The following is a 26,379-nucleotide window of genomic DNA, read 5'->3' as shown; positions in this document are numbered from 1 at the left end:
GCTAAATATCAGATCAAAATTAAATATAGAATATTAGTCGATCTCAGATGCACAGCACAGGATAATATAGGTGAAATGGGGGATTAAAAGGGATGAAATGGTTGCCTGAAACTACTAATACACAAACATTTTTATTTCTATCCATTATAATAAAAATTTGCATGTCTTGTAAAGAAAAGTTTATTACTATACTTAAACAAAATACATATTTGAAGAAGTGTCTTTACTAAGCCTGTAGTATTTGTATTACATTGTCAACCAAAAATCTTGAACCTTCATAAAAATTATCTGAAAAAGAAGGTAATTTTAGTTTTAATAGTACATTCAAATATAGATTTAAAAATAATACAATATTACATTTCATACAAATAAAATTATTATAATTTATTTATTTTAGTGTTATTAACTCACCTCATAGACCTTTAGTATCCAAATTTTCATTCTGAAATAGAAAACAAATAATTACAAGTGTAGAAAAACAATAATATTAAATAGAACAAGAACCAAAGCTAAACCCGAAAACAATGTGTAAGTATATTTTATCATTAATTCCCATTGAAATAACTCCGAAATTCCCATGAAATTAAATATAATAGTATTCATTTTAGAAAGACTTTCTGTTTTAAATAAATCAATTCTGAAGGCTATTAAAATAAGATTTATATAGAAAACATTCATGCAAACTTGGGTGCATAAAACTTGATTATATACAAAACGTTATTACTCTTAACAGATAATGTTAGTATTGTACTTATAGTTCATAGTATTGGAAACAACAAAAATTGAGTTTACAAGTGTTGTATAAAACGATTTGTAAACTACTGCGTGAAGTCTATTATAAGTAAATCCTACAACAGAATAGATGTTAGTATCCAAATGAATACTATGACTATTTGTACATAAAATGATACAATATGTAAACTAAAATTATCATTTAGCAAGTAATACAACCAAGCCAATCTAATATTAAATAAAACCCTATAAAAAAATCTTGAATTTAAAATGACTCTTTCACGGGCAAAAAACAGAACCAAATTTGATTAAATTTAAGGTAGCTTAAACTCAAGGAAGAAAACAGATTACTTTTATGCCTAACAGCTGATAGCTGTAACATGAGTCATTTATTTTATACCACATTATATAGAACGCAAGTGGGAAAAAAAACCATCATATCATTGTTATACAACACCATCAGTAATCAAGTAAAAGATTTAGACATGTCACGACAGTCGACCCCAGTTCGATCGAAAAATAAAGAATTTTATTTGCGCTCATATCTAATTTTATGGAATATTTTATTGGTTTTATTAATTATATAATAGTTAAGAAAATTTATTATAACTTCTTATCTCTAATTATTGCTTATATTTATTTTATATTTTTAATACATATCGTGCAATATGATAGTGCATGGTGAGACTACCTGTAAGTAGTAGACTTAACCTACTTAACTTTTACCGAGATAATTTTGTAATGTAATTTTTATTTTTTGTGATGTAATATTGTATCTACTGTTGGTTGTCCTAATGAAAATAAATAAATCCCTGAAAAGGGCGAGCGAAGCCACAGACAACTACTAGTTTTTAATGTGTTATTAAAAATTGTATATTAAATTATAGGTATTAAGGTTAGTCAGTAGCTTGATATTAGTAGGTACCTCCAAACACAAAGCATAACAAGTTTTATTAATGGATTTAATAAATAGCATTAACACAAAAGCAATGTGTGTATATGTAATATTGTTACTTGCATCAGTCTGAGAGCATGATGTTGTTTGACCACCAAACTTATTGTTGGTCTTCTATAAGTTAAAAAAAAACATCAAAAAACATTCTCAATTAGATTTTTAATTAGTTGATTTCATTAAAAAATAAATTTTGATATTCAGTTTAAATAAATTTCTATTAAAGTACATATATTTATACAAAATGAATAATTAATTCTTTACAAAAAAAAAAATAGTAAGTTTAAAAATGTATATTGGTCATGCTTAATGCAAATACTCAAAATTAAGTGATAAATTCAAAAAATTAAAACAAAGTATGAAAAGGATTATTTTCAACTCACCAACATACTTGACTTCATCAAAAGCTTTTCTAGCTTTTTTCAGCTCTTCGTTCATTGTCAATAGATCCTTCACTCTAGCATATTTTCTATGATCTTTGCGAACTAAAAATATGATATCTTCAACTTGAACTCGGCCTGGCCTACCAACTTCCATAGCTCTACAAAGTACAATATCACATAAATCTATCTCTAGAAGTAAATCTGTTACTTCTCTCATCAAAAAATTCTGTATATAATATACATATACACATATTTATAAGTTTAAATTTGGTTTGGTATAACATACATTGTTATTTTGAGTGTAAAGATCAATATCATCAGCTATGTAGCTATAGATCTCTATCATATTTTAAGAACTTAATTGGTGACAGAAACCCACCAAAAAAACATTTCTGAGGGTGGTTGGTGATGGTAGATAGACGACTGAACAAAAAAGTCTAGTCTAGTCCTTTTTCTTGCTATTAGACACAATAGTAATTATTTAGTATTGCACTACCACAATGAGAGATATTTTTATATGACTTCAATATGACTGAAACATTGTAACCAGTCATGTCAAGTTGAATGATTTTTTTGAGTGTATAAATATAATAAAACCAGCTTTGTTAACGCTGATAAGTACAGCATCTACCTGTTGTAACAGACCACAAGTACTCTGTGCCTGTTTGCCAAGGCTAAAAAAGGCCATATGGTCTAATAATAAGATTATAGTTTTAGTATATAAAAATCATTACGTATCTATATCAGCCGATTGAGAGTGAATGGGAAGTAATTGGTGGCGCGATACTAAATATTTACTTAACAATTGTACTTGCACTAAACCAGAATATGGTAATGATAAATATATGTTTAAAAAATATATAAATATAAGTTACTCACCTATGCGTAGTTTCAGTTATAAACTCTATTACAAGGTCCTCTAAGAAATCAACGCTTTCAGTATACGGATTTTGGTCATCACCAAAACCATACATCATACAACGAAGTTCTTTACTGAACAATCTCTTCCTACCTGAAGCTGTAGCTCCCAACTGTTGATCTCCATCTTCATCATCAAACTACAATGTTTACAAATTATCATATAATTGCATTATAAAAAAGTTTCTATCGAGACTTATTTTTATTGCATTCATACTTGGTCAAACTCAGGTGTTTCTGCACTCATATTGAAGGAAATAAATTTTCAAAATATAATCAGGAATCTATTTTTTGTGTACTAAATTATTTTACAAAATTCAAAAATTAATAAAGCTAATTGTAAATTCCTGTTTCTCATATTTTCAATATCATCAACATGACATTAGATTTTGACAGCAATTAGAGTACAAGTGACAACTGACAAGTCAATAGTCATAGATTGAGACATTTATCCTATTCAGGATAGAGTAAAGCCATTAGTCATTCAGCCTAATGGATTTTTGAATGTTTTTAAATCATTTTTTTCGAGTGTAGAGGTAAAAGGAATATCGTAGTAACTAGTAAGCAAGAGTATGTAGCAGTTAGAGCTGGTTTGAGGTTAATTAATCGCTAGCATTATATACTCTGCGTCTGCGTCTAATCAAAGAGTAAAGTCACTACGTTATATGTCAAAATTTCAAAAACATTACATTTTATACATTTATGTATGATGAGGTTATGTTATCAAACAATGTGAAGTTAAATAACTAAACTTAATATTGAAAAAGACCATACAATATATTTTACAATGAATCCTATGACGTAAGTTTTTGTATTTCGATGAGAAATTATTATTATTAATAAAAATAAGAACCAATCCTTTTCTATTACCTATATTATATATTTTTTCAGAAATGTAAAGAATGTTTTAAAATTAAGTGAAAGAGAGCTTTCGGGAAATTCGAAAAGTTCTTGGCATGACCAGTACAAAGACAGTGCGTGGATATTTGTCGGAGGCCTACCGTATGATTTAACGGAAGGAGATATCATTTGTGTATTTTCACAGTAAGTTTTAAAATTTCCATATATGAGAAAATGGGTGAATGAATGTCGTAACTGTTTTCTTGTTTATAATTGGCAGGTATGGGGAAGTGGTTAACATAAACTTGGTTAGAGATAAAGCTACTGGCAAATCGAGAGGATTTTCATTTATTTGCTATGAAGATCAAAGGTCTACAATTCTTGCTGTGGATAATTTAAATGGTATCAAGGTAAGCATTAATATCAGTGTTAGTAGTTATATAGTATGTAAAGGTTTGTTTACGTTTATCCAGTGCAGCAATTATCAATACATTTAACATTAGATACAATTAATTTTATTCTTTGTTGCAGTTCCTTCTAGCATAAACCCTTTTTTAAATTTGTTTATGTTTAGTGTGTAATGATATATGAATTCTTAAACAATGTACAATTATTTTATAGTTTTTTTAATATGATAATGTTGTCTTTCTGACCTGACTTAGTAAAGGAAATATAATAGTGTTTAAGTGCATTCTCATAATATGATGGGGTGGATATCCAACACCACCAGAGAGAGGGCCAACAACTTTCTAAAGCAAGGAATGTATGCTGCCTACTATCAAATTTTTGCTATTATCTAACAGAAATACCCTTTTTTTTAGTCTAGTACCAGGTCCAACCTGGGGCTTGGACCTATTACTTTAGGGGCTGCTCCCATATATATGAGCTGTTAGACCAAGAACAGTCATATTTACAAGCTTTTTTATTATCTTTTATAGATCTTAGGTAGAACAATTCGTGTGGACCACTGTGAACAGTATAAAGCCCCAAATGCGGACATGAGCAAGATAGATGAAATAACTGCATCAATTAGAATAGAAGGATGTGCACCTGTTATTCCCAAACCAGAAATACCTATTAAAGCAGTAAGTCAAATATATAATTAAGTTATATATTTTTATAATTTGGTGCATGAGACTATTAAGTTTCCACATTAGATTTGCTGTTTTGAAATGCAAAAATAGTATTCTTTATTATTATTGATTGATAATCATAGATAGCAACCAATTATATTTTAGCAGGCCTGTGCAAAATCATATTTTACATTAAAAGTATGTTTCAATGTAATGGCTAAATAAATTGCACTAATTATATTAGGTGACTATTTTTGTTTTATAACATAATGAACTAAAATAATTGTTTTTGAAACAGGTTTTAAGAATTTATTTTCTATTAACATTTGTTAATAATCTGCAAATCATAATGGTTAAAATCAGTTTTGAAAATGTACAGATTAACATAGATGTATTAATTTTTTTTATCATTCTAGGAGAAGACAGAAAAGAAAGAACATAAAGAAAAAAAGAGAAAGCATAAAGAAAAGAAAAGTAAAAAAAAGAAAAAGAAGAAAAATAAATCAGAGTCTGATTCTAGCTCAAGTGAATAAGACAACTTTTCATATAATAAAATAATATTATTTAATATTATTTGTTTTTATATTTTTTATAACCTTGGCAGTTTATAAGGAAACAAGAACGATAAAATATTTTTTATTATAATACACAAACATATTAATATAAAGCAATTAGTATTTTAATGAGATCAAAGATTCAGGTACATGAAAGATAATAAAATAACTTAGCTCCTATTGAGAAGCAATATTAAAAATACATTAATCTTATCAAATGTTATAATAAATACATAATTATGATTGTAACATACTTTCTGATAAAACAAGGTATTATTTGTAAGGTAATTTAGATTTAAAGATTATATTAATAATTGTTAGAGATTCCTCAACAATCACAGTTTTGGTTATACTAGTAGACACAAAAAATTCAAAAATAAGTAATGTTATATTGAACTATTTTAAATAATATTTTTTAGCTCATTTAAAATAGATTCATTTGTGTAAGCTATAATACCATGTTCATTACAATATTCCTTGGTATCCAGGTCTTTATCATCATTGTATGTAATTGGTAAAAAGTCTTTGTAAGATAGCACATTACCGCCTTTGGCTAAGATAATAGCATGTGGGCCGCAAGTATCCCACCGGAATGTTGTTCCTTGTGACACAATATATGCTGATACTTCATCTGAAAATATTTTAATAGTTAATATTCACCACTAGTTGATGCATGCTTAAAAAAATTACATGAAAATGCCAAAATCAGAAGTATGTGTACAAATAAACAGTAAAGTATAGTCAAGTCACAGTAAGTAACAGTCAAGCATACATTTTTATATATAAAGGTAATTTTCATTGTCTTTGGCATATTGTTATTGTAGCTGTCTTGTTCCTTGTTTGTCTTGTAGCAATAATCATTATGAACTACTTTTATTATGGTTATGGGGTTTTATTATATTAATTTTGTATAATAAAATTAATGTCTGTATTTGGGATTAATTAAATATCACATACCTAAAGCTACTTTCATCAGCTTATGACCAGCTCCAGGAACCGACTTTACAAGCCATCCTGAAGCCTTAAACTTCTCTATAACATCTGACTTTTCGGCTCCACTCATTAAAATGACTTTCTCATCAGAAGCATTATGTTCATGTTTAGACCACTCTCTTACATTCTCATAATTAAAACCCCAGATAATCCGGCCTTTCCCACTTAAACAGTAAATTTAATGTTATAATTAATCAATTATACCATCAATAAGATTATTGGGAATTTTAATTTCTTCATAAGTAGGTACTAATGTAATAGACAAAACATTAACACAACCTACTTTTCATAAAATGGTTGATTTATTATTCCAATTACTGGTTCTCCAGTTGACTTCAAATAAGCTCCAATCAAAACCGTCACACATGGAAGACCATGACCCATTTTTGCTTCATTTCTTACACCAGCTATAAATTCTGCAGTAGCATCTATTTAACAAAACAAGACAAGATAACATATATCTTAAATGTAAGGTAATTTACAAGTTTTATAGGCTTATTTATTACTACAATAATAAATATTTCAAAATGTCGTAATAGGTAATTTTCAAATTATTATTTGTTTACCTATAGGATCGATCCATATTCCTAAATTATCAAGATCGAGGTCTGGAAGAGAAGATGGGAGATCTAAGTTAAGGTCGATATCGTAGTGTGCTGCTTCTGACATTCTTTTTGCGGTTACCGGTGGTATTAAACAGCTTAGTAATTCACTGGTTCTTTCTACATCCTCTTGCAATCCAATAGTGATGCCGCCTATCTCAGAACATTCTTCACCTCTGACGTGAGATGCAAGCTCTGGAAAATGTGAAACTATTAGCGCTTTCGCCGATTCTTGAGCTAAAACATCTGCGATTGTCTTAAAATCTTTATCGAAACGGGTATTCGCTTCAGTTTCACATTTTTCAGCGACAAGTAGAGTCTCAGAGTTTTCACAACACGATTTGGCAACGCGTGCTGCTTTTTCAGAAGCACTTATTAATACTTTTAAAATATGGGTCATTTTTATTAAATCAAAACAAATGTATTAAATTATTTAACGTTGAAATTACAATATATTTAATAAATCTTCCTCTTTTCTACTGTTGTCATTTAACTAAAGTCATCTGTCAATATTCAATAATTGTCAAACAGTAAAGCCAGTGTACATTGGTCAAATATTTAGCGAAGTGACTAAGAAGGAATACACTATATTATTAGGCAGTGCAGTCAGCAAATTGCCTTTCCACTGAATTCTTAAGAAGCGAACGTGTATCATTGCCACTGTATCCCGATGATGAAATTATACTCTATACTTGACTAGTTTAAGTGTAAACAGTCACTGTCTAATAAATTGTCGTACACGTAAGAGTTAATGTTCGCCAATAACTACTAAATACCTAGTTATAAAATTGTTGAGTCGTCAAGTCAACGTTGAAGGAGGCGAGAGACATACAAGGAGCGGAGGACATGGCGGTCATCGTCCGGTCGAGGCGGCCGTCGTCAGTACTCAGTAGGCAGTAGTTACTAACTAGTCAGTCGGTCAGCTGTAACGACAATCGAAAACGCACGCGCATCTTATTTTGACTTATATCCCGGTAGCGACAATTTCTTTGTTCGTACATTAAGTTCGATTATACACATTTAAAATACAGTCCACTTTTCTTTTTAACACCACAAGCTATCGAACCCAGCATATGGCCCATCACAGCCTCAAAAGTTAAAATGCTGCGGTCCGTTACAAAGAATTTGAACTTGAAACGGTAACGGTCAAAATCAAAGAATTTTACATCGAATTCAAGTCGCATTCGCCAGGATCCTGTTTTACCGTGTTGTCCCTATTCGTGGAAATCTGCACGGATACATCTTAACCGTCATCGCGGGTTTCATTGCACCGGGAGCAGTAAGAAGACAGGATTTTTTGGATATCATGGAAAGCAGTTTTATGTCGTTGGTTTTGTCTGCATACACTGAAGACTTTGGGACGTGCTTTAGACATTTTACACGTCACATCATTTGGTGGATTGCACAAACAACCGCTGAGATTGTTTGATTTCTTCATTTTACTTATTACATCACTTTTTATTACCATACACAATCATATTCATTCATATTTTATTCATATATTACATACCTTTAAATTCATTAACATTTTTTTTATCTATCATCTATCCATTCATCCATTATTGTGTTTATTATTATAGTGTATTAGTTATTTTCCGTTTGGTATAAACTAATTACTTGGCTTTTTGAGAAATAATTTTTAATAACATTGCTATCTGCTAATCTAGCATTAATAAGCATTTTTTTGCACCTCTTAATTTATAGTAATATTTTCATTGCACATCTTATTGCTAAGCTTAGCTTGGCAGGGTCCTTCGTTGCTACATATTGCTAGTACGCAACATTATTATTATTTTTTGTTTTTTGCTTACTATCTCACTTACTTAAATGTCTGACATTAAAAGCTTAAATAAAAAACGGGCATCAATTAAAGCTAAGCTTACTCATGCATTTTACTTCAATCTTTCCAAGTCTTGTGAGAAGTTAAGTGAGTTGCTAGTCATTGAAATCGAATATCGGCAGCATATTATTGTAGGCGTTGGCGGATGACCCCTGCGAACAATATACGGAATGAGAAGAATTCGAGACGCAATATTATAGCTTGGTGGCATATGGGCGCCAGCTAATCAGCAGTTCTCGTCAATTTTTAAAGGCTGTGTCACTTCTGAGGTGGGTTCTTTTTTGACTACCTAAGACTGATTTACCAAAATTCTCTGGACGTTATTATGATTGTTTGGAATATAGGGACACGTTTATTTCTTTTATACATAAGAACGAAAGTATTGATAAAATAAACAAGTTACATTGTGATCGCGCTTCCTTAAATACCTTTTGCTTTGTTAGTTATTGCCAATTTAGATTTTTATTCATGCTTTGTGAGAGGTATGATAATAAAAGACTTTTTGTTAAAAATCATGAGCAAGCACTCTATGCCGACGCAATCAATAGAGTTTAGTAAGTGTTTACGTCACATCATTGACACGACAAATAAAAACCTCAGAGCTCTACCTTAATTATTTATATAATGACGTTTAAACTAAACTTCTGTGTCTTCGTCTGAAATAAACCAAGACTGTGCACATTTTATTTATATTTTAAACATAAAGAACAGCTGTTTGTAAATATTCATATAATCTAAAAGGCTGACTAGAAATTTCTAAAAAAAAATTATCCCAAACCTGACAAAGAATCACATTTAATGGAGTATATTATGTCGATTTAGAGAAATGTACTTGTCAATAGATTTTTTTACAATAATACGCTGAAATTAGGAAGTTAGTCCTGTAGGTCCTTATAGGTTCTATGAATATTTGCGAACAGTGCCTGTTTTTCTGTGTGCCCTTTTTTGTAGGACCCGGGGTTGCATCCCAGAATACTGTCCCTTAAATGTGACACTGTCAATATTGAATCCTAACTTTTATAATTAAGTTTAAAATTGTATATAAAAGGGCCCATCTCAAGGTCTTATAAATGTTTTTGGTCTATTCTCTTTTACGTGTATATTGAATAGGTTTAAAAGTTTCAATACCAAAAAATAGACAACTTAATGAAAATCTGTAATTTCGGATTTGCAGTAGTAATAAATGTAAGATAGGTTGTAACCAAAAGTATTGCATACCCTATGATGACTATAATGTCGTTTCCATGTAATTTGTATGTATTTCTTTAGGATTTCTGTAGGTATACCCCTTGTCAAAAACCTTAAGCACGCCATGGAGAGTTGTAAATATAGCCTTCTTTTGTTCCGTTGTATTTAGATAAGAATATAATATACGATAATACGGATATGTTTAAAATAAGATATAAGAGCCTAAGAGAGAAATATACCATTATAATAAAGTTATACAAAAAAAAAAAAAATTATCAATAAAAAAAATAATTGGAACAATACATTTAAAATGTTGGAACTTACTCAATATAGCCAGAAAACTTGTTATACTAAAATTTTAAAGGGCAAGTTTTGTTTGTGTGGTTTTTTTTTCCTGATTAACATTAAAACTACTGAAGCTATTAAGGATCGAAGGGGAAATAGTTTAGTTTCAACAAAACATGCAGACATAATATAAGAGTAACATATTTATATAACTTATAGGTCGATTGATGATTTTGGTATGAGGTAAACCTTTCAAGCAAAACCTTTCGTTTTCAAAAATAATCCTTATCAAAAAATAGTTTTCAAATAATATAAATTATTACGCTTTGCTCACAAATTTCAAATTTTTAGTAGAAGTCGGTAAGTTCAGTGACTTTACTATCTTTAGTGCAGGCACCAACCTTTCATCAATTATTCTACCGCTAAACAAACGGTATAAAGGTCGAGTGAGACAATGAAATTATAGGCTCTAGGGATATAATAATTTAGATCGCATAGTTGATAGCTCTGCCAATTTAAAAAGTGTCTTTTATTACTAATGATCTGATAGGTGATATTTTCTTTAATAGGGTTTGTCGAGGGTAGGGTTTATAAGGGTGTTAATAAATGGGCAAGGATCATTTAAAAAAAAAAAAAAAATTAAATGATTCAAAAATATCCAAGAACTTATGGTATACCTGAATTGTGCTAATAACGATATTGTGGAAGACCACAGACAATCAGCATGTTGTCTTTACTTTCTTTTGCCTTATTATCTAAAAATGTTTGCTGGTTTTTTTTGAACGCCCATCATGTAAAAACCGCTGTATATTTTGATGTGAAATTTGTACCGTTATGTTTAGTGTTTTTCAGAGTAGGTTTTTGGTAAAACATTATCATAGCAATATTATTGAACGTATCGTTATAGCCACAGAAACGCCTGATCGGGTCTGCTAGTGTTGTTATAAATCAGTTGTCACTAAAATAGGGCTCGAACTCGTAATGATTATGCATTAAAGATTACGTGTTCGATCCCGCTAATAACAAATATTTGAGACTGATTGAGGGGTTGTTGTGGAGTGTAGTCTCGATGTTGTGTTCTATTAGTGGACTATTGAGTCTTAGGTTATATTTTTAAAATAGGTTTATTCAAGTAATAAATAAATAACGACTTTAATTTAAAACAGTTGCAAGATTGCTATGTATTCGTTTATTTATTTCGTATGCTGATTTATTTTTCATATTTTTAAATTTCTGTGAACGGTTGGTCTTTTAATTTTGTATTTGTACCGTAAAAATATGGAAAAAAATATTACTTTAATATATACATTTACATAATGTATTTGTGAGACCATAGCGAAGTATGACGAATTTTACTACAATAATTTATTCCATTTAATCTACATTCTTAATTTATTTTTTCAGTCAGATAAAAATAACAAATTAACATGGACTTATCATTATATGTCGCCTAATACCACGATGCCGCGTGTTATCATTTCTATTATTTTATGGAGTAGAAACCTGGTTATTAACGTCGGCCATAAATAAAATATAGTATTCGTATTCGAAATTTGGGAGAACAGGCGGAAGCTGAGATTACCTATAAATAATATACGATATATGGATTAGATGATCATGGAAAAATTTTCTACAGACATGTTTTAAAACTGTAACACCAGTTCATCGTGCAAGGCATGATTAAGAACATAAGTTTGGTAAACTTATGTTCTTACTTCTTTACTCGGAGTGACAGTAAAATAATTCAAATTGCCATAATTCAACCTCCGACTCAAGATAGCACTTGCAGATGAAGAAAGTTTCGTTTGATCAATCCAAAAATTATAATTACACTTTGGGTTATATTATGTTACTACTAATACTGTAACTCTACCTCTAACACGAATGATAACAGTATAGCGGTTTATATTCTCGTTTTTAATTAATGTAATTATATTTTCAACACACCACACCGATGCAATATTGCAAGCTACTAAATTTGTAAAATTATAATTGATCATTAAGATAAATATAATATACAAGACCAATTTCCATAGTTCGGGATCACCCCTAACACATGTTTAATATTGCTTTTGATATTGCTTTACGTACAGAGCCGTAAAACAAATAGATAAATGTAAGTATTTAAGCAGATGTCTCGGTAAACAGTGAAGGCATTGTTAATTACGTTTTAATAAGAAAATCAATTAAATAAACATGTAAGTTTTAATATTTTTTTAATTAGTCATAATATATTTTATCTACTTTGTGGTAGGTTTGTCCAATCCCATCTGAGTAGGTACTACCTACTCATCATATATTCCACCACCAAGCAGCAATACTTAGTATTGTTGTGTCCCGGCTTAAAGGGTGAGTGAGCTCTCAACAGTCACAGTGTTATCACTATAGCAATGAAGACTATCACTATAGCAATCACTATAGCAATACATTTACTGTTTAACGAGATATCTGCTTAAATACTAACGTTTATCTATTTGTTTTATGGCTTTTTATGATGTGGCTTTTTAAGATTGATGATATCAAAAGTCATAAAACATATATAAATGATATATATGTTTTATGATAAATATTAGTATTTAAGCAGGTGGCTCGGTAAACAGTAAGGGCCTTGCTATATTTACGTTTTGATGAGCAAAGCAATTGTATAAACATGTAAGTTTTCATATATTTTTAATTAGTCATAATATATTGGTCAATTGTTAGACAAAATATGTACTTGGTGGTAGGGTTTGTGCAAGACCGTCTAGATAGGTACCACCTACTCATCATATATTCTACCGCCAAGCAGCAATACTTAGTATTGTTGTGTCCCGGTTTAAAGGATGAGTGAGCTCTCAAGGATGGTGACGCATTGGCACTGTAAGGAATGGTTAATATTTCTTACAGCCCTAATGTCTAAGGGCAGTGGTGATTAATTCCATCAGGTGGCCCATTTGCCCGTCCGCCATATTATGTATATAATATATAAATATATTATCTTACCCAATATACATATATTTATTTATTTTATTAAAAATATTGTTGCATTGCTTAGTAACAACGCTGACTCTAGCTGATTGTAAGTGTAGAGTATCACAGTCTTTCGGCAACATTCGTTTTTCACTAGATCGTAGTCATAGTGTTATCACTATGGTCAAGACTATGGCATCTTCAATTGTTTCTTTAAGATTTTTTCTAGTATAAGCCTATTGATTAGAATTCCTTCCCCGCAGTATCGTGTACCTCGTAAATTTTCAAAATCACATTTCGGTACCGTTTATAACCCGTTACTTAGAGCTCTCTTCAAGATTGTTCTCTTTAAACTTCTTAGTAATTTCAGTATAAGTAAAAACGTGACCTACGTTGGAAATATTGAACGTAAGTACCTTTTTTATATATTTATCTCAAAATATTCATATGTTATTCTGAAAATGAAGTTTAAAATTTAAATTTGTTAGTTGTTTTTTATCATTTTATGGTTGTAGGTTTAAACAATTTCTTTTTTATTTTAATTGCTTGCTTTTAATATATTTTTAAAATATATAGGTACATAATTAAAAATAAATATTCTGATTTTCTTTTTTATCGGAAACAACAAAGACGCTTAAGTTCATGGACGTTTATTCAGAACTTAAGGTCAATAATAAAGCTTTCAATTCGCAGGCATAATTTTTTTTTTATTTATAGTTTACGCATAGATTAAGCGACTAGTAAACAAATTTAAGTCGATATTATATTTTTAGATTTATTCCTATATTTTTATCTATTACATTAATGAATCAATATATATTATGATTTTATATAAATAAAATAATTTGATCCATTAAATAGACACTGCTAGGATGACCCAGTGGATAGGTTTTAACGAAGGTTGCAAGATCAGAAGCACTCATCCAAACGAATGTATCGCATGCTTAATTTAATTATAATAAAATTCATTGCAGTAAACAACAAGTAAACAAAAACGGAAGGCGTTTTTTTTTTGCTCTACAGTGAGACATTTACGGACTGAGTAATTATTAATAAAATTAAATGTAGTTTTAATTAATCCTCTTAATGATATATATTATTATTAAATATAAATTTATTGAATTTATGGTGTCTCAAAAAATTATTATTAAACGTTTTAGTTTTTAGTTAACGTTTTTAACAATTAAGTCATAAGTTTAATCTTAATATTATACGGACGTAGGTAGGTATTGACAACGTGTGATCAAAATGCAAATGGCTTATCACCTTTAGTCAAAACCTGAAATATCGTGCGAATAGAACGAAAGCGATGTTTTATTGATTCCGTTTACATAAAAATTGATGGTAAGGCACGACAGTGCATACTAAAATAAAATGTTCGTCTTTTACTTTAACTAATCTGCAATAGGTACTTGATTATTTTATTCTGTGGCAAAATAAAAATACGAGATCACGCGAAATAGTTTTCCGTATACTTAACAAATGTAATGGACATAATAGCTTGCAGTAACTATTGTTGAAATGTTCCGTTTTGTCACATTAGTATATTGAGAGTTTAAGAAAGTTATATAGCTCAAGGTTCCTTTCGCAGTGTTCGTTGATTGAGTTAAAACGTCAGCACAATTCAAGCATACTAATTCTATTATTATGTTTTAAAATTGCTCCATAACTTATGTAAAGTAAAAAAATATATACGTTGCATTAAACAAGTCTACATTTTTTAATTAATATTATTTCATTGTTAATAATTATTGATATAACATTTTAGTAATATAATATTAGAAATAAATTTGAAAACAGGTTTTAATATTTATAAATGTAAAAATGTTTGTTCTGTAATAACCCTTTTATTACAATAAAGACACAATCGTCGCGTGTTCTCTCTTGAGTAAAGCTAAATAATAGAATTTCATTAAATTGTATTAGTCACGATTTTGAAACAACGTTGTAATTATTAAAAACTAATAACAATAAAAGCCTTTATTTACCAGTCCTTAACATGTAAGGTTTCATATGTTTTTTTTTTAATCTATTTGGTTCAACATAAATGAGTTACTCTTCTTTATTTTCTATGCATGCCTTTCGCATTTGTTGTCATATTAGTTAAATTTTTCCTCCAATACCATACTTCATTTAGTAGTTTTCTAAAAGCCAATACAAGATGTAATACTTTGAAAGCAAAGCGAAAACAAAAGATTGTAAATAATTTTTCATTATATGTAGAAATATAATATAATAATTAGTAAAATAGTATTTCTCGTCGGAAAATGAGAAGTTGATACGGGTTATCCTAATCCGACATAAATTTCACGTTATAGAGTGTTATTAATAAACAATTCTTTTATTGAACCCGTTAACTATTGTGTGTATAATTTTGCAACAGTCCTTTATGAACAACCTTCACGACTTCAGTACTGTATCTGCTATAGGTTTGCGTGGGCCGGTTCTCTGTAATACAATCAAGTAAACTAACTATCTTTCGATTTTTTTAAAATACGTTAAAGTCGAATTGTATATGTCATGTGTTGTATTGTCTAGAGGATTGCGATCATTACCCTGGTTCCTTGTATTATCCCTCTGTTTCTTGTTTTTTTTTTTTGTGTTGAAAGATGATAAAGGCAAGGGAGTTGATTTGGTAAGTTTGTTTTGTATATCTTCATTATATTTTTGCTTACAATTTGAATAAAATTGTGTGATGTTATTTAATAAGTTGCATATATCATTTAATAAAGTCTAAAATCTATATTATAATATTGATTTTAGACTATATTATTCTATATAACTATATATAGACTATATTATTCTATATTTTTCTATAGAAAAACGATTTATTTAAAAAACAATGAATAAACATTTAATTTTTATAGGCTTTTTTAAAATTGAATAGGTAGTAGGTAGTATTATTGCAAAAAAATTATTTATATTTCTTGTGTGTGTAATGAAATAATATCGTTAGTATGTAGGGTAGTTTCTTTTTAAAAGCGGTAGTAACTTTTACTTTGCTTATTAAACGTACAGGGACTCAGTTGTATCACCTTTTAACTAGCATTTGAATCTATATAAATTTTTTTAATATTAATGTTTTATCACCTCACTGGAACGACTAAATAGACTCAACTAATTTTAATGATTCATTAAATATAGTTTCTTCAAATGAGCATGTAAGATACTTTTATCGTAACATTTATATACCAATAACATAGACACATACTTGGCTTTTGCGCAAATCCAAAGAACTAGTTTATACAAGAAAAAAAGAGTATTTTTTTCGCGTGACTTTTCGTCCTAGTAGTGTTCGGACTGCCCTGGAGACCTCTTTCGATTAAAAATAATATAAATAAAGGAATATTAACACAGAATTTAAGTTACCCAATTAAAATTTAATACAAATGTTGTGTTATACCAGCGTAACATATACAATAGAAGACCATTGTTGAAATCGGTCTGATTTTGAAGACGATGTGAGTAATGTAATTGCTTTGTATCACTATAAATGCCAAACCCATATTAATAAGATGAGTACGCTTCTTTCTGTAAAACTCACATACTGCCACTGCATTAATAGTCAAAAATCTAAGATTCTGACCTCAATAAAATATTTTATGCCATAATATTCTGTTTTGGGATCATGTAGTCGTTATCAATAATACCTTCCTGTTCTGCCCTGCACAAGAGGAGTAATTCCGACGAATATCTATCTGTTAATTTTTTAATGACACTAATATTATTATTTAGCATTTTCTATTATGTTTATAAGCGTCATATAATTGTGGTAATTCTATTTAAATGTGCGATGTAATAATAATATACAGATGAAGTATTGCATTTAAAGTTTATTTAAATGATGAATTTATGAATTTACATGCATATAGTATGAAATTTCATGCGTGAAACCGAGTTCTTGCCAATTTTTCCTTAGTAAAATATACATTCCGAACCTATGTTGGTTTATATTTAAAATACATGTTGTTGATTGGCTGTTTTTTATTCTTGTCAATATATTTAAAACCTTCCAGAACAAAGTATAATATGGTTTTCATTATTGTTAAAATATATCTTGATTTTTTTTTAATTTTATGAGTAGGCGGTTTTTAATTGAATTTATTCAAATTTGCCGGTTCTAATATCCACTTAGGACACCACCGTCCAAAGACGTTGGCGAATATCTGATGAGTGGGTGTTACTTACCCAGAAAAAGCCCTACCAATTTTAATGCAAATTGTTCAAAGAACCCTAATCAGGGATTCAATCAGGCGATGACTTAGTTATAAGAGAACTTCATTTTGATCCGATCTAATTAAAAAAACACATTGCACGTAGTACCCCTTAACTCTTCTATGTAGATTAACGGCATATATTGCTAATTATTTGTATTTAAAGTAACCGTCTGTTAATGTTCCAATGCTGGACAAATGCCAATTCCACCACGCTGACACTGAAGTACACGTGACAGATTGTTATCTGACGCATTAAGGTTACCTAACAATATTTTTCTCGCAACTGAGATGAGTTACACATAGTAAATCTGAGATGTTCTATTCAATGGTTAGAACATCTCTGATTCCAGTTCATAATTATCCTGTTTTTCAAAATACTGCATGACCAATAAATCGAATTAAATTTACTTTTATTTCGTTTCATAGAAAATATGAACTATAAAGTTTATCTATGAACAACGTATCACATAAAAATCTACAAGTATTTGTATATATATAAGGTTAATATAAGAAAGGAAACAAATAAAAAATACGCTAAATATCACATACTGTATGATGATAAGATGTATACCATTAAAAAGAGTCACATATACTGATATGTGACTCTTTGTAATGGCATATGTACGTGGTGAACATTAATATGTATATATGTACGCAAAAGTACACGTTTTATATGATACTTAAATATTAAAATAAACACTTCTGGTCTTATCAGAGCTCAAAAGAATCATATTAAATAAATAAAAAAAATATAAAAAAAGTGAATAGTTTAGTAATCAGGTCAAGGCTATTTAGTTTTTTGTTTTCCCTATTTATTTAATTTTTTAATTGTTATATTTGTAGCTCCATAAACATCTTATCTATGATTTGTATTTTAATTTTAAAAGTGTGCCTGTACCAGCCAGCATCACAATTTAAGTTTTAGGACTTTTCGAGATATATATTATTCATTTACAACATATATCTTCATTAGAGGTCGTAGAATACAGACGACATATTTATTGTTTCTGAATGTAAGGTAACATTCAGAAAAGAAGAAAATAATTTATTTGTCTTTGTGGGATTTTGGATACTTTAGCCGCCTGTTTAAATGATTATTAGTATAAGTATTATATTATATAAAATATCTATGAATAATATATTTTCAGGTTAAGATGGCTGCCTTTTCTCTGCGTTTTGTGCGGAAGTGTATATTCGAGCAAACGTCCCAATATATTGTTTATCATGGTAGATGATATGGTACGTAATTTGGTATAAAAATATTGAATATATTACACACGTGTCGACAAGTTTGAATTTTGTGAAATAGATTAAAATTAAGTCATATAATCTTGTCTTTTATTTAAAGATGTATGTAAACATTTACGGAAATGTCACAACTTTATCTCTAATACTTATTTGATGTAACGCAAGATGATAGTTGAATAACGTCAAACAAAGTTTGAAATACAACAGTGTAAATGAGAGACACGAGATTCCGTTGGTAGCTTATAATTTTGACCCAGATTGAGCAGTTTTTACGTGTTGTAACGTTATTGAAGAATACACGCAAACGATACTTTGACACCTTTTGTAGCAAAAAAAAAGGTTTTACATCTATTTTGATATAATCATATTCACGTGAATCGGTATCATGTTATTTTAATACTACATTGTAGGAAATTACTTTCACCAAGTTCACTAATTTTTATTGATAGCTACTCTTTAATTTTGTTTGTGTGTAATATAAATTAAGATTTTTTATTTTTATTTTGAGGAATGATAATATTTAAATCTATTATTTTTGTTTAGGGCTGGAACGACGTATCGTATCATGGATCGGATCAGATAATAACGCCAAATCTTGACACTTTGGCAACGCAGAGCGTCATCCTACAACAGTATTACAGCGAAGCGATTTGCACGCCAGCTCGTACGGCGCTCTTGACCGGAAAATATCCAATGAGATTAGGTTCGTGTTAAATAATTTACTACTGACAACATCAGGTTATTACGGGTTGGTGATAATTAGAGCTGAATTTTAGAAAAAATCTCACAGTTGGATATTATTATTATTAAATTATTTTTTCATACATTCACAGACTACATACATACTATATATTTGAAAGTATCGATCGTTATCTTAAATGTAATCAGCTTTGTCGTCTAGAAAGGGTTTGAAATAAGTAAATTACAATATAAGTGTCCAACGTCAATACTTTATCGTAACTACCAAGTTGTATCGTACCTTAATACAATTAGATCTTACAACACTCTTTCGTTCCATACTTCACGCATACCACGAGATGGAGTTTAGATCATTTGTGGTTTTGTAACAGTCTATTATGTCGAAACTTAGATTAAAACTGACGAATAAGAAGAAATAAATGTACTACCTGTGTGTTTAAATGTTAAATGTATGCCAGTATATCATTATATTCGTCTAGAATTAAACTAAATTAAATAAGAAATATATTAATTATATATCCATTGGGTTTTTCCTCACCTTCGAAACGGCATTATATTTGAAACTAATTTCGATTATTATCTATTAAGTTACACGTATATTATGTTAGTATTTTATTTCGGACTTTTTGTCCTTATTTTTTTGTATTCCAAGAGCCATACAATTGGAAAAGTGCGAAAGAGAGGGGGTCACATATACATTTTTAACTATTTTGTTTTTATTGTGATAGCTTTTAGAATGCTAATAGCTAACAAGATAAGGAATCTGGGTTTTACTAACAAGAAATTTGTAATAAGAGATCGAAGCTGAGAGTCTAGTTTATTATTATTGAGAAAGTTATTATTTATTTTGATGCTTACTATTGGTGTGTGTATTGACTATTATCGAGTATTATACACTATAGCTTTGAAAGAGACAGACTTACTTATGTAAAAAAGAAATACAAAGTCATTGTATTCAGTTAAGTATAAACATGGTATCATTTCTGAGAAACGCAATGTTTATACTTACACAATGTAAGTACAATAATTATTCATACTTGAGAATAATCACTACCTACTAGCTGTTCCCAGTGACTCCGCGTACTATATTTCGTAATTTAAACATATATCGCAGGCTATTCCAATGTTAACTTCATTACGGTTCATTGGTTTACTGGGATGAGATAACAAACAGACAATCAGACAAGTTATTTTATAGTTTATTAGTACAGATTAACAACCTAATGCCTTGTGTTTCAGGCATGCACGGAATGCCACTTTATAACTCCGAAGACCGTGGTATACCAATAACCGAGCAATTGTTTCCGGAGTATTTGAAGAAATTGGGATATAGCACGCATTTAGTTGGCAAGTGGCATCTTGGTATGTCTAGACGACAGTTTTTGCCACTGTCGAGGGGATATGATTCTCATTACGGTACGAGAGGCGGCTTCGTGGACTACTATACGCATCATAAGGTCGAGGGGGTGAGTGAAGCAAGAGGAGTTTGTTAACGCAGTAAATAACGACCACTTCATTCGATACGGTTCAAATTAAACGAGGGAAATGGGTTTTCCTGTTAATTATTTCATTTAAAAACGCAAACTTTATTTTGTTCCATTATAATTTATACGGAGCGACATATGTTCACGACGATAGAGCGATTACAGTTTGTCTACAAATTTTTTACTGTCCAATGAACATTGATTTCATAAGTAAATATATAATTTGTTTTCTCTCATAAAAGTAAAGTGTTTTTTAGAGGCAGAGATCCTTAAATTGAAAGAAAACACAGAAAAATGTTTTAAATCTCCATGGAATTGACATTTGAGAGAAAATTTTATCCATTTATATTTTGATCAAAAACTGCGTTTGCATTCAAGTTAAAGTTCTCCGTCTTTAAAAAACGCTATACAACCTAAACCTACCTATTAAGTATACCTATTATTTAATAGTGCATTAGTATTTACTTATCAATTTACTACATAAACCTATAAAAGGCAGCAGCAGGCATTCAAAATATTATGTTATATGTAAAAACAAACATATACGAAATTTATCGTCGCGCGAAATTAAATAGTTTGGAGGCGATAAAATAATAGCACCTATATATTATATTAAACACCCACATGAAGAAAGATGCAATTACTTTTTATAAAAATGGAACGTTAGTTTCACAAACTAGTGCGAAAATAATGAATTTCTTAATATTTCCATAAATACTGTAATATTGCTAAAATCAAATAGGCCATTTTCTTTAGATTTTAAAGTATATTACAAAAATTATTTATTACACAGTTGAGGAATATAAGACAAAAAAGAATTAAAAGTAGTACTTAGATTATAGGCGATAATATAAATTAAGGTTTTTTTTTTAAATAAAATAAAATGTGATCAGTTAAATAAATTTGTTTTTTTTTTTACACTTTTTTAAATCTTTAATTGAAAATTATTTGAACTTCTACGCTATACAGATTAATAATAAATAAAATATTTCAGTGGCCAAACGGGAGACAATTCTTCGGTCTCGATTTCTTCGATGATGATATCCCACAAAATGAAGAAGATCGATACATTGTAGATGCACTAACGGATAGGGCTATTAAAAGTAAGTACTCTCATATAATTTTTTATTGCAACAAAAGCGAATGAACGTAAAATAACACAAACTGTCGCAACGCTTTTTTGTTTTGTTAATAATAACGTACGTGTGCGTGAGTTTTGTGCAATTTATTAATCAAATGTCAAGCATGAGGTTTTATTAAAGTCGAATACATTCAACAAAACCATAGTATCTCAGACATTAACAACAATAGTTTTTTTGTTGCTCACTTGAAAACCACACGACATATATATCGGATGTTTACTTTTTATTGTCAAAAACAAATTCTTTCCTCTTATCGCCATTATTTTCAACCGATAAGAAAGTAATATTGGCAGAATGTTTTGTGCATCTTACTTAAGAACCATATAAAATTAACTGATAATGAAAGTTAATCAGATGTTCATTACGCTAATAAGCATCGGATTAATATTTACTCTAGTTGATATTAATTTTTATTTTAAAGTTTTTTACGTCAAAATAAACATTTTTGAATAAGAATAAACAAACATAAATAGAAAAATTCATGTAAGAAACCAGATCAAACTGACATCGAACACAAAGTTAAGCTTTGTTAAAATTGTATCACCTACAAATGGTAGTTTACTAAATAAAATCGCTGCTGTGTAGAGCATCTAAATTGCTTTTGACCGATTGTTCTGAACGTAACGTGTGTTCATCACATATGCTGTTAGATAGGAACAAACCGCATCAGAGTTACATTCGATGTTCTGTAAACTGATACTTTTTCACTTTTATTGTAAAGCTGAAATAATCGGCACATATTTGTTACTCGGCTCAACTGGTTTATGTGTATTTAAATTATTGAACTTGAACTGCAGATGTAGGTACAGCTTAATTATAAATGTGTGAATTGTGATGGCTAAATAAATAATTGTGTCAGTACTTATTAGTTATATAGCTTGGAAGATGTTTATCATACTCAATTCTTAATTGTATCTAAAGAGTTAAAATATTTGAATTGACCTTTATGAAATTAAAATTGATAATGTAGGTATGAACTGGTTACCAGTTCCGGTTTGGGTATTTGATCCGTGACCTGTACATTCATGTTTATTTTAAGTTACTAATTAGTTAGTATTAGAATGGACATTAAATTGATAAAATTTTCGGCATGTTGGTAACTTGGTATCGTAAACAGACAAATAATAAGTGATCTAATTAAATTAAACTCAAAAAAGTGTTAACTATATCATCATCATAAACTCTTAATATATTCTCGAGTTATAAAATTAATTTTATACAAAAAAGGAAACAAATCTCGTTTATCTAGTTTTAAAAGGATTCTGATAATCGTTACCAGATTTTTTTTTGCCAATTATAATATATGAATTATTTTTAAGTTATTCAAAACCACAACGAGTCTCGTCCACTGTTTCTCCACTTGGCTCATACGGCGCCACATGCGGGTAACGAAGGCGGCCTCTTACAGCCTCCACTTTTCAGTACTGTCAGGAATCGCCATATCGCCCACTCTGATAGACGTTTATATGCAGGTATGTACCAAGGCAATACGATCACAATATACAAACAAAAAATGAAATTAACCAACTCCTCTCGAGTATATTTAATACATTTATCACTTGTACATGGTTAATGTAAAGTAAATAAACTTTACTTTACTTACAGTTGTGTTTGATGTCATATTTACTTTGTGGTAGGGCTTTGTGCTAGCCCGTCTGGGTAGGTACCACCCACTCATTAGATATTCTACCGCTAAACAGAATGAGTGAGCCAGTGTAACTACAGGCACAAGGGACATAATATCTTAGTTCCCAAGGTTGGTGGGTGATATAATTTGTTCGAAAATTTTATTCATATAATGAATACCACTTCTTAACAACATTTTGCATGAAGAACGACTGTGTATTGAGTTTGAAATAAATATTTAATATGTATTTTTATTTTTGCAGAGATGGTTACACATTTGGATACACATATAGGCAAAGTCGTTAGGGCTCTAGCAAATAAAGGAATTTTAGAAGATACTATTATTGTATTTGTATCCGATAATGGAGCACCGACAGTAGGCCAGTTTAATAATTGGGGAGTAAACTTACCGTTTCGAGGAAAAAAACAAACTCCATGGGAAGGAGCAGTTAGAGTACCAGCATTTATATGGCATTCGTCGTTTAAGCCTAAAGTTTGGGATGGCCTCATGCATATAACTGATTGGATGCCAACTTTATTAGCAGCGGCTGGTGGTGAAATAGGAACTGGAATAGATGGAGTAAATCAATGGAATTCTATATGTGGAGATGGAGAATCGAAGAGAAATGATGTTCTTATAGCCATTGAGGATAGTGCTACAAACGTGTACGCTGCCTATCGAGCCGGTGATTATAAAATCATTGTTGGCAATGTATCTGGCTTGAGTAATGGTTACTATGGATCAGATTTGTTGAGGTTAAAGGAATCTCCACCAGACTATTTTCCATCTCTTAGGTCTTCTGATGTTGCTAAAGTATTTGAAAAGCTTGGTCTGCAATTAGATTATGATCAGGTATTGGCTATGCGGAAAGCGAGTGTTATTCGTCAATTAGATGGAGTAAGAGACCTCATTCCCTGTGAGCCGACACCTAGTAAGTCTTATTTAATTATTGTAAATTAATAGTTACTAATCTAAAAACGATTTGTCAAGGTTATTATGAATTGACCTAACATTTTAACCATATACATTTTTGTTTTAGCTCGTGGTTGCTTGTACAATGTTCGACAAGATCCATCAGAGAGTCATAATCTTTGGTCGCGTGGAACAAAAATAGCCGCGTTGCTCACAAGCAGATTGCGCGCATTGTGGTCAATGCAACAGAGAAGAGGACCACTCGCCTTGGATGCTAGATCTGATCCAGCAAACTTTGATTACACATGGGTTCCTTGGCTCAATGATACTATGCCTGGTGATACTAACAATACTAACAGTGGCACCAACATAACAGCGAATAATATTGACGCAGGTATCTTAGAAAATACCTATCTAGTGAACAAAAGTGACCTCGATACTAGGACAGTAGCGTCAGTTGTCGGATGTGATCGTGCGACGGGATTCAGAAATTTACTATGTTTAATAAAAACTGTTATCTAGTTTTAATTTATTGTTGTAAATATATTTTGTTTTTGTTGAAATATGTTTTCATTATTTCTAATAAACAACGTCTTAAATCAATTTTTAATGTGTAAGATTTTATTGTTAAAATTGTAAAAATGAAGCAATTTAATTACTTAAAATTTTGTGTTGTTAAAACACTGTATTTCAGTTTTAAAACAAATGTGCGAAACTTTAAATTACAAAACTTTAGTACAAGCTATGAATACTTTGAATGATTCTTGAAGTATACAAAAGTTAAAACTTATTCAAGCAAACAAAATACATATTTCAATACAAATTTAAAGCATTATAAAATTTAAATAAATAACAATTATTATGTTCATATTCATAATCTACCAAGGCACCAATGCGTATTCATTGACTTGGTTATATTGAATCACATTGAATCGAAGGATCCAAAACTATGTACATTTGCCTCCTTGGTTGAAATCGGTTAGAACGACATTGTCATCTTCCAATGAATAGCTCGAATGACAAAACAATTTAAACGCCAAATTATAACATCATATAACATTCATAATATAGCGTGTATTCATACAAACTGAATTTCTCAGAAAATCCAGGAAAATCGCTTTCATCTAGAGCGTCAAAGTTAGGGTATATAAATGATTTTCACGGTTTGGTAATAAGTTTGTGACGAATTATTCATTTATACACAAAGTCTATTTTAAATGGAGCTATAAATAATTCATGGACAGACTGATTTTAAATATATAAATTCATGTCTTTTATTTATATAGTTTCATAGTCATTAAAAAAAAAACGTTTTCGATCGAGTGTAGTTGTAGTGTAGTGTAGTTTTTGTTTTAACAAGTAATTAATTTAGTATTCCTTTGTCGTTTAGGTGCTAATTTAGTATAAGTTTTTCATAGTAGACCAATGTATTATCGAACAGGTTATGCATTTATTAGTATAGGTAGAAAATAACGCCTTAGTATAATTACCATAGAATCATCCCTTATATCATAAAAGGCACGACAGATGTTTCTCTATATATTTTTTTAATTTAGCAAAATAATATGTTTCAAGGTTTCCAGTGATGTCTTAAAACCGGTGTCCCACAAAAGACTAACTATGCAGTCGAGTAGTAATAATATATACTAATATTATAAATGCAAGCGTAACTCTCTGTCTGTCTGTTGCTCTTTCACGGACAAAACACTGAACCGAATTTGACGAACCTTGGTATTAAGTA

The 26,379-nt window shown here is 29.9% G+C and overlaps 4 protein-coding genes across 5 annotated transcripts; 2 read left to right on the top strand and 2 right to left on the bottom strand.

The window, feature by feature from the left end:
• Nucleotides 1-166: 166 nt before the first annotated feature.
• On the bottom strand, nucleotides 167-3,383 carry LOC113401117 (transcription initiation factor TFIID subunit 13). Of its 2 annotated transcripts, XR_010309181.1 has the most exons (6): nucleotides 3,203-3,383; nucleotides 2,947-3,125; nucleotides 2,068-2,225; nucleotides 1,751-1,801; nucleotides 412-442; nucleotides 167-288 (listed from the first exon to the last, which is right to left on the bottom strand). XR_010309181.1 is itself a non-coding variant. In XM_064215388.1 (5 exons), the coding sequence occupies exons 1-4, from the start codon at nucleotides 3,230-3,232 to the stop codon at nucleotides 438-440; spliced, it is 372 nt and encodes a 123-aa protein (XP_064071458.1). In that variant the 5' UTR covers nucleotides 3,233-3,383; the 3' UTR covers nucleotides 167-288; nucleotides 412-437. The 2 variants fall into 2 exon arrangements, 1 of the variants encoding a protein (XP_064071458.1); XM_064215388.1 differs by lacking the exon at nucleotides 1,751-1,801.
• A 271-nt stretch (nucleotides 3,384-3,654) lies between these two features.
• Nucleotides 3,655-5,471, top strand: LOC113401115 (RNA-binding motif protein, X-linked 2). The gene is made up of 5 exons (XM_026640847.2): nucleotides 3,655-3,786; nucleotides 3,877-4,029; nucleotides 4,106-4,235; nucleotides 4,764-4,910; nucleotides 5,315-5,471. The coding sequence occupies exons 1-5, from the start codon at nucleotides 3,773-3,775 to the stop codon at nucleotides 5,429-5,431; spliced, it is 561 nt and encodes a 186-aa protein (XP_026496632.1). The 5' UTR covers nucleotides 3,655-3,772; the 3' UTR covers nucleotides 5,432-5,471.
• Nucleotides 5,472-5,521: 50 nt separating this feature from the next.
• On the bottom strand, nucleotides 5,522-7,525 carry LOC113401113 (inositol polyphosphate 1-phosphatase). Its single transcript, XM_026640843.2, has 4 exons — nucleotides 7,012-7,525; nucleotides 6,729-6,873; nucleotides 6,410-6,609; nucleotides 5,522-6,083 (listed from the first exon to the last, which is right to left on the bottom strand). Exons 1-4 carry the CDS (start codon nucleotides 7,445-7,447, stop codon nucleotides 5,854-5,856), a joined length of 1,011 nt encoding a protein of 336 aa, XP_026496628.2. The 5' UTR covers nucleotides 7,448-7,525; the 3' UTR covers nucleotides 5,522-5,853.
• An 8,186-nt stretch (nucleotides 7,526-15,711) lies between these two features.
• On the top strand, nucleotides 15,712-25,195 carry LOC113401231 (arylsulfatase B-like). The gene is made up of 8 exons (XM_026641067.2): nucleotides 15,712-15,944; nucleotides 18,675-18,765; nucleotides 19,318-19,477; nucleotides 20,713-20,939; nucleotides 21,952-22,060; nucleotides 23,419-23,571; nucleotides 23,989-24,657; nucleotides 24,766-25,195. The coding sequence occupies exons 1-8, from the start codon at nucleotides 15,919-15,921 to the stop codon at nucleotides 25,158-25,160; spliced, it is 1,830 nt and encodes a 609-aa protein (XP_026496852.1). The 5' UTR covers nucleotides 15,712-15,918; the 3' UTR covers nucleotides 25,161-25,195.
• The last annotated feature ends 1,184 nt before the right edge of the window (nucleotides 25,196-26,379 follow it).

The sequence above is a fragment of the Vanessa tameamea genome, chromosome 7 (assembly GCF_037043105.1).
Source record: "Vanessa tameamea isolate UH-Manoa-2023 chromosome 7, ilVanTame1 primary haplotype, whole genome shotgun sequence".
NCBI lineage: Eukaryota > Metazoa > Arthropoda > Insecta > Lepidoptera > Nymphalidae > Vanessa > Vanessa tameamea.
The sequence above is the reverse complement of the archived record's forward strand: the minus strand, read 5'-3'. Positions and strand labels throughout refer to the sequence as shown.

Bases quoted from the DNA above. Each gene is read 5' to 3' on its own strand.
- LOC113401115 (XM_026640847.2), top strand. The intron at 4,030-4,105 runs GTAAGTTTTAAA...TATAATTGGCAG, and splicing joins ATCATTTGTGTATTTTCACA to GTATGGGGAAGTGGTTAACA. The intron at 4,911-5,314 runs GTAAGTCAAATA...TTATCATTCTAG, and splicing joins CAGAAATACCTATTAAAGCA to GAGAAGACAGAAAAGAAAGA.
- LOC113401113 (XM_026640843.2), bottom strand. From the start codon at position 7,447: ATGACCCATATTTTAAAAGTATTAATAAGTGCTTCTGAAAAAGCAGCA. The intron at 6,874-7,011 runs GTAAACAAATAA...TTTGTTAAATAG, and splicing joins AATATGGATCGATCCTATAG to ATGCTACTGCAGAATTTATA. The intron at 6,084-6,409 runs GTATGTGATATT...AAATATTTTCAG, and splicing joins GCTGATGAAAGTAGCTTTAG to ATGAAGTATCAGCATATATT.
- LOC113401231 (XM_026641067.2), top strand. From the start codon at position 15,919: ATGATAAAGGCAAGGGAGTTGATTTG. The intron at 23,572-23,988 runs GTATGTACCAAG...TTATTTTTGCAG, and splicing joins TGATAGACGTTTATATGCAG to AGATGGTTACACATTTGGAT. The intron at 24,658-24,765 runs GTAAGTCTTATT...TTTTTGTTTTAG, and splicing joins TCCCTGTGAGCCGACACCTA to CTCGTGGTTGCTTGTACAAT.
- LOC113401117 (XM_064215388.1), bottom strand. From the start codon at position 3,232: ATGAGTGCAGAAACACCTGAGTTTGACCAA. The intron at 3,126-3,202 runs GTATGAATGCAA...TAAACATTGTAG, and splicing joins AAACACCTGAGTTTGACCAA to TTTGATGATGAAGATGGAGA. The intron at 2,226-2,946 runs GTGAGTAACTTA...TGTACTTTGTAG, and splicing joins ATAACTGAAACTACGCATAG to AGCTATGGAAGTTGGTAGGC.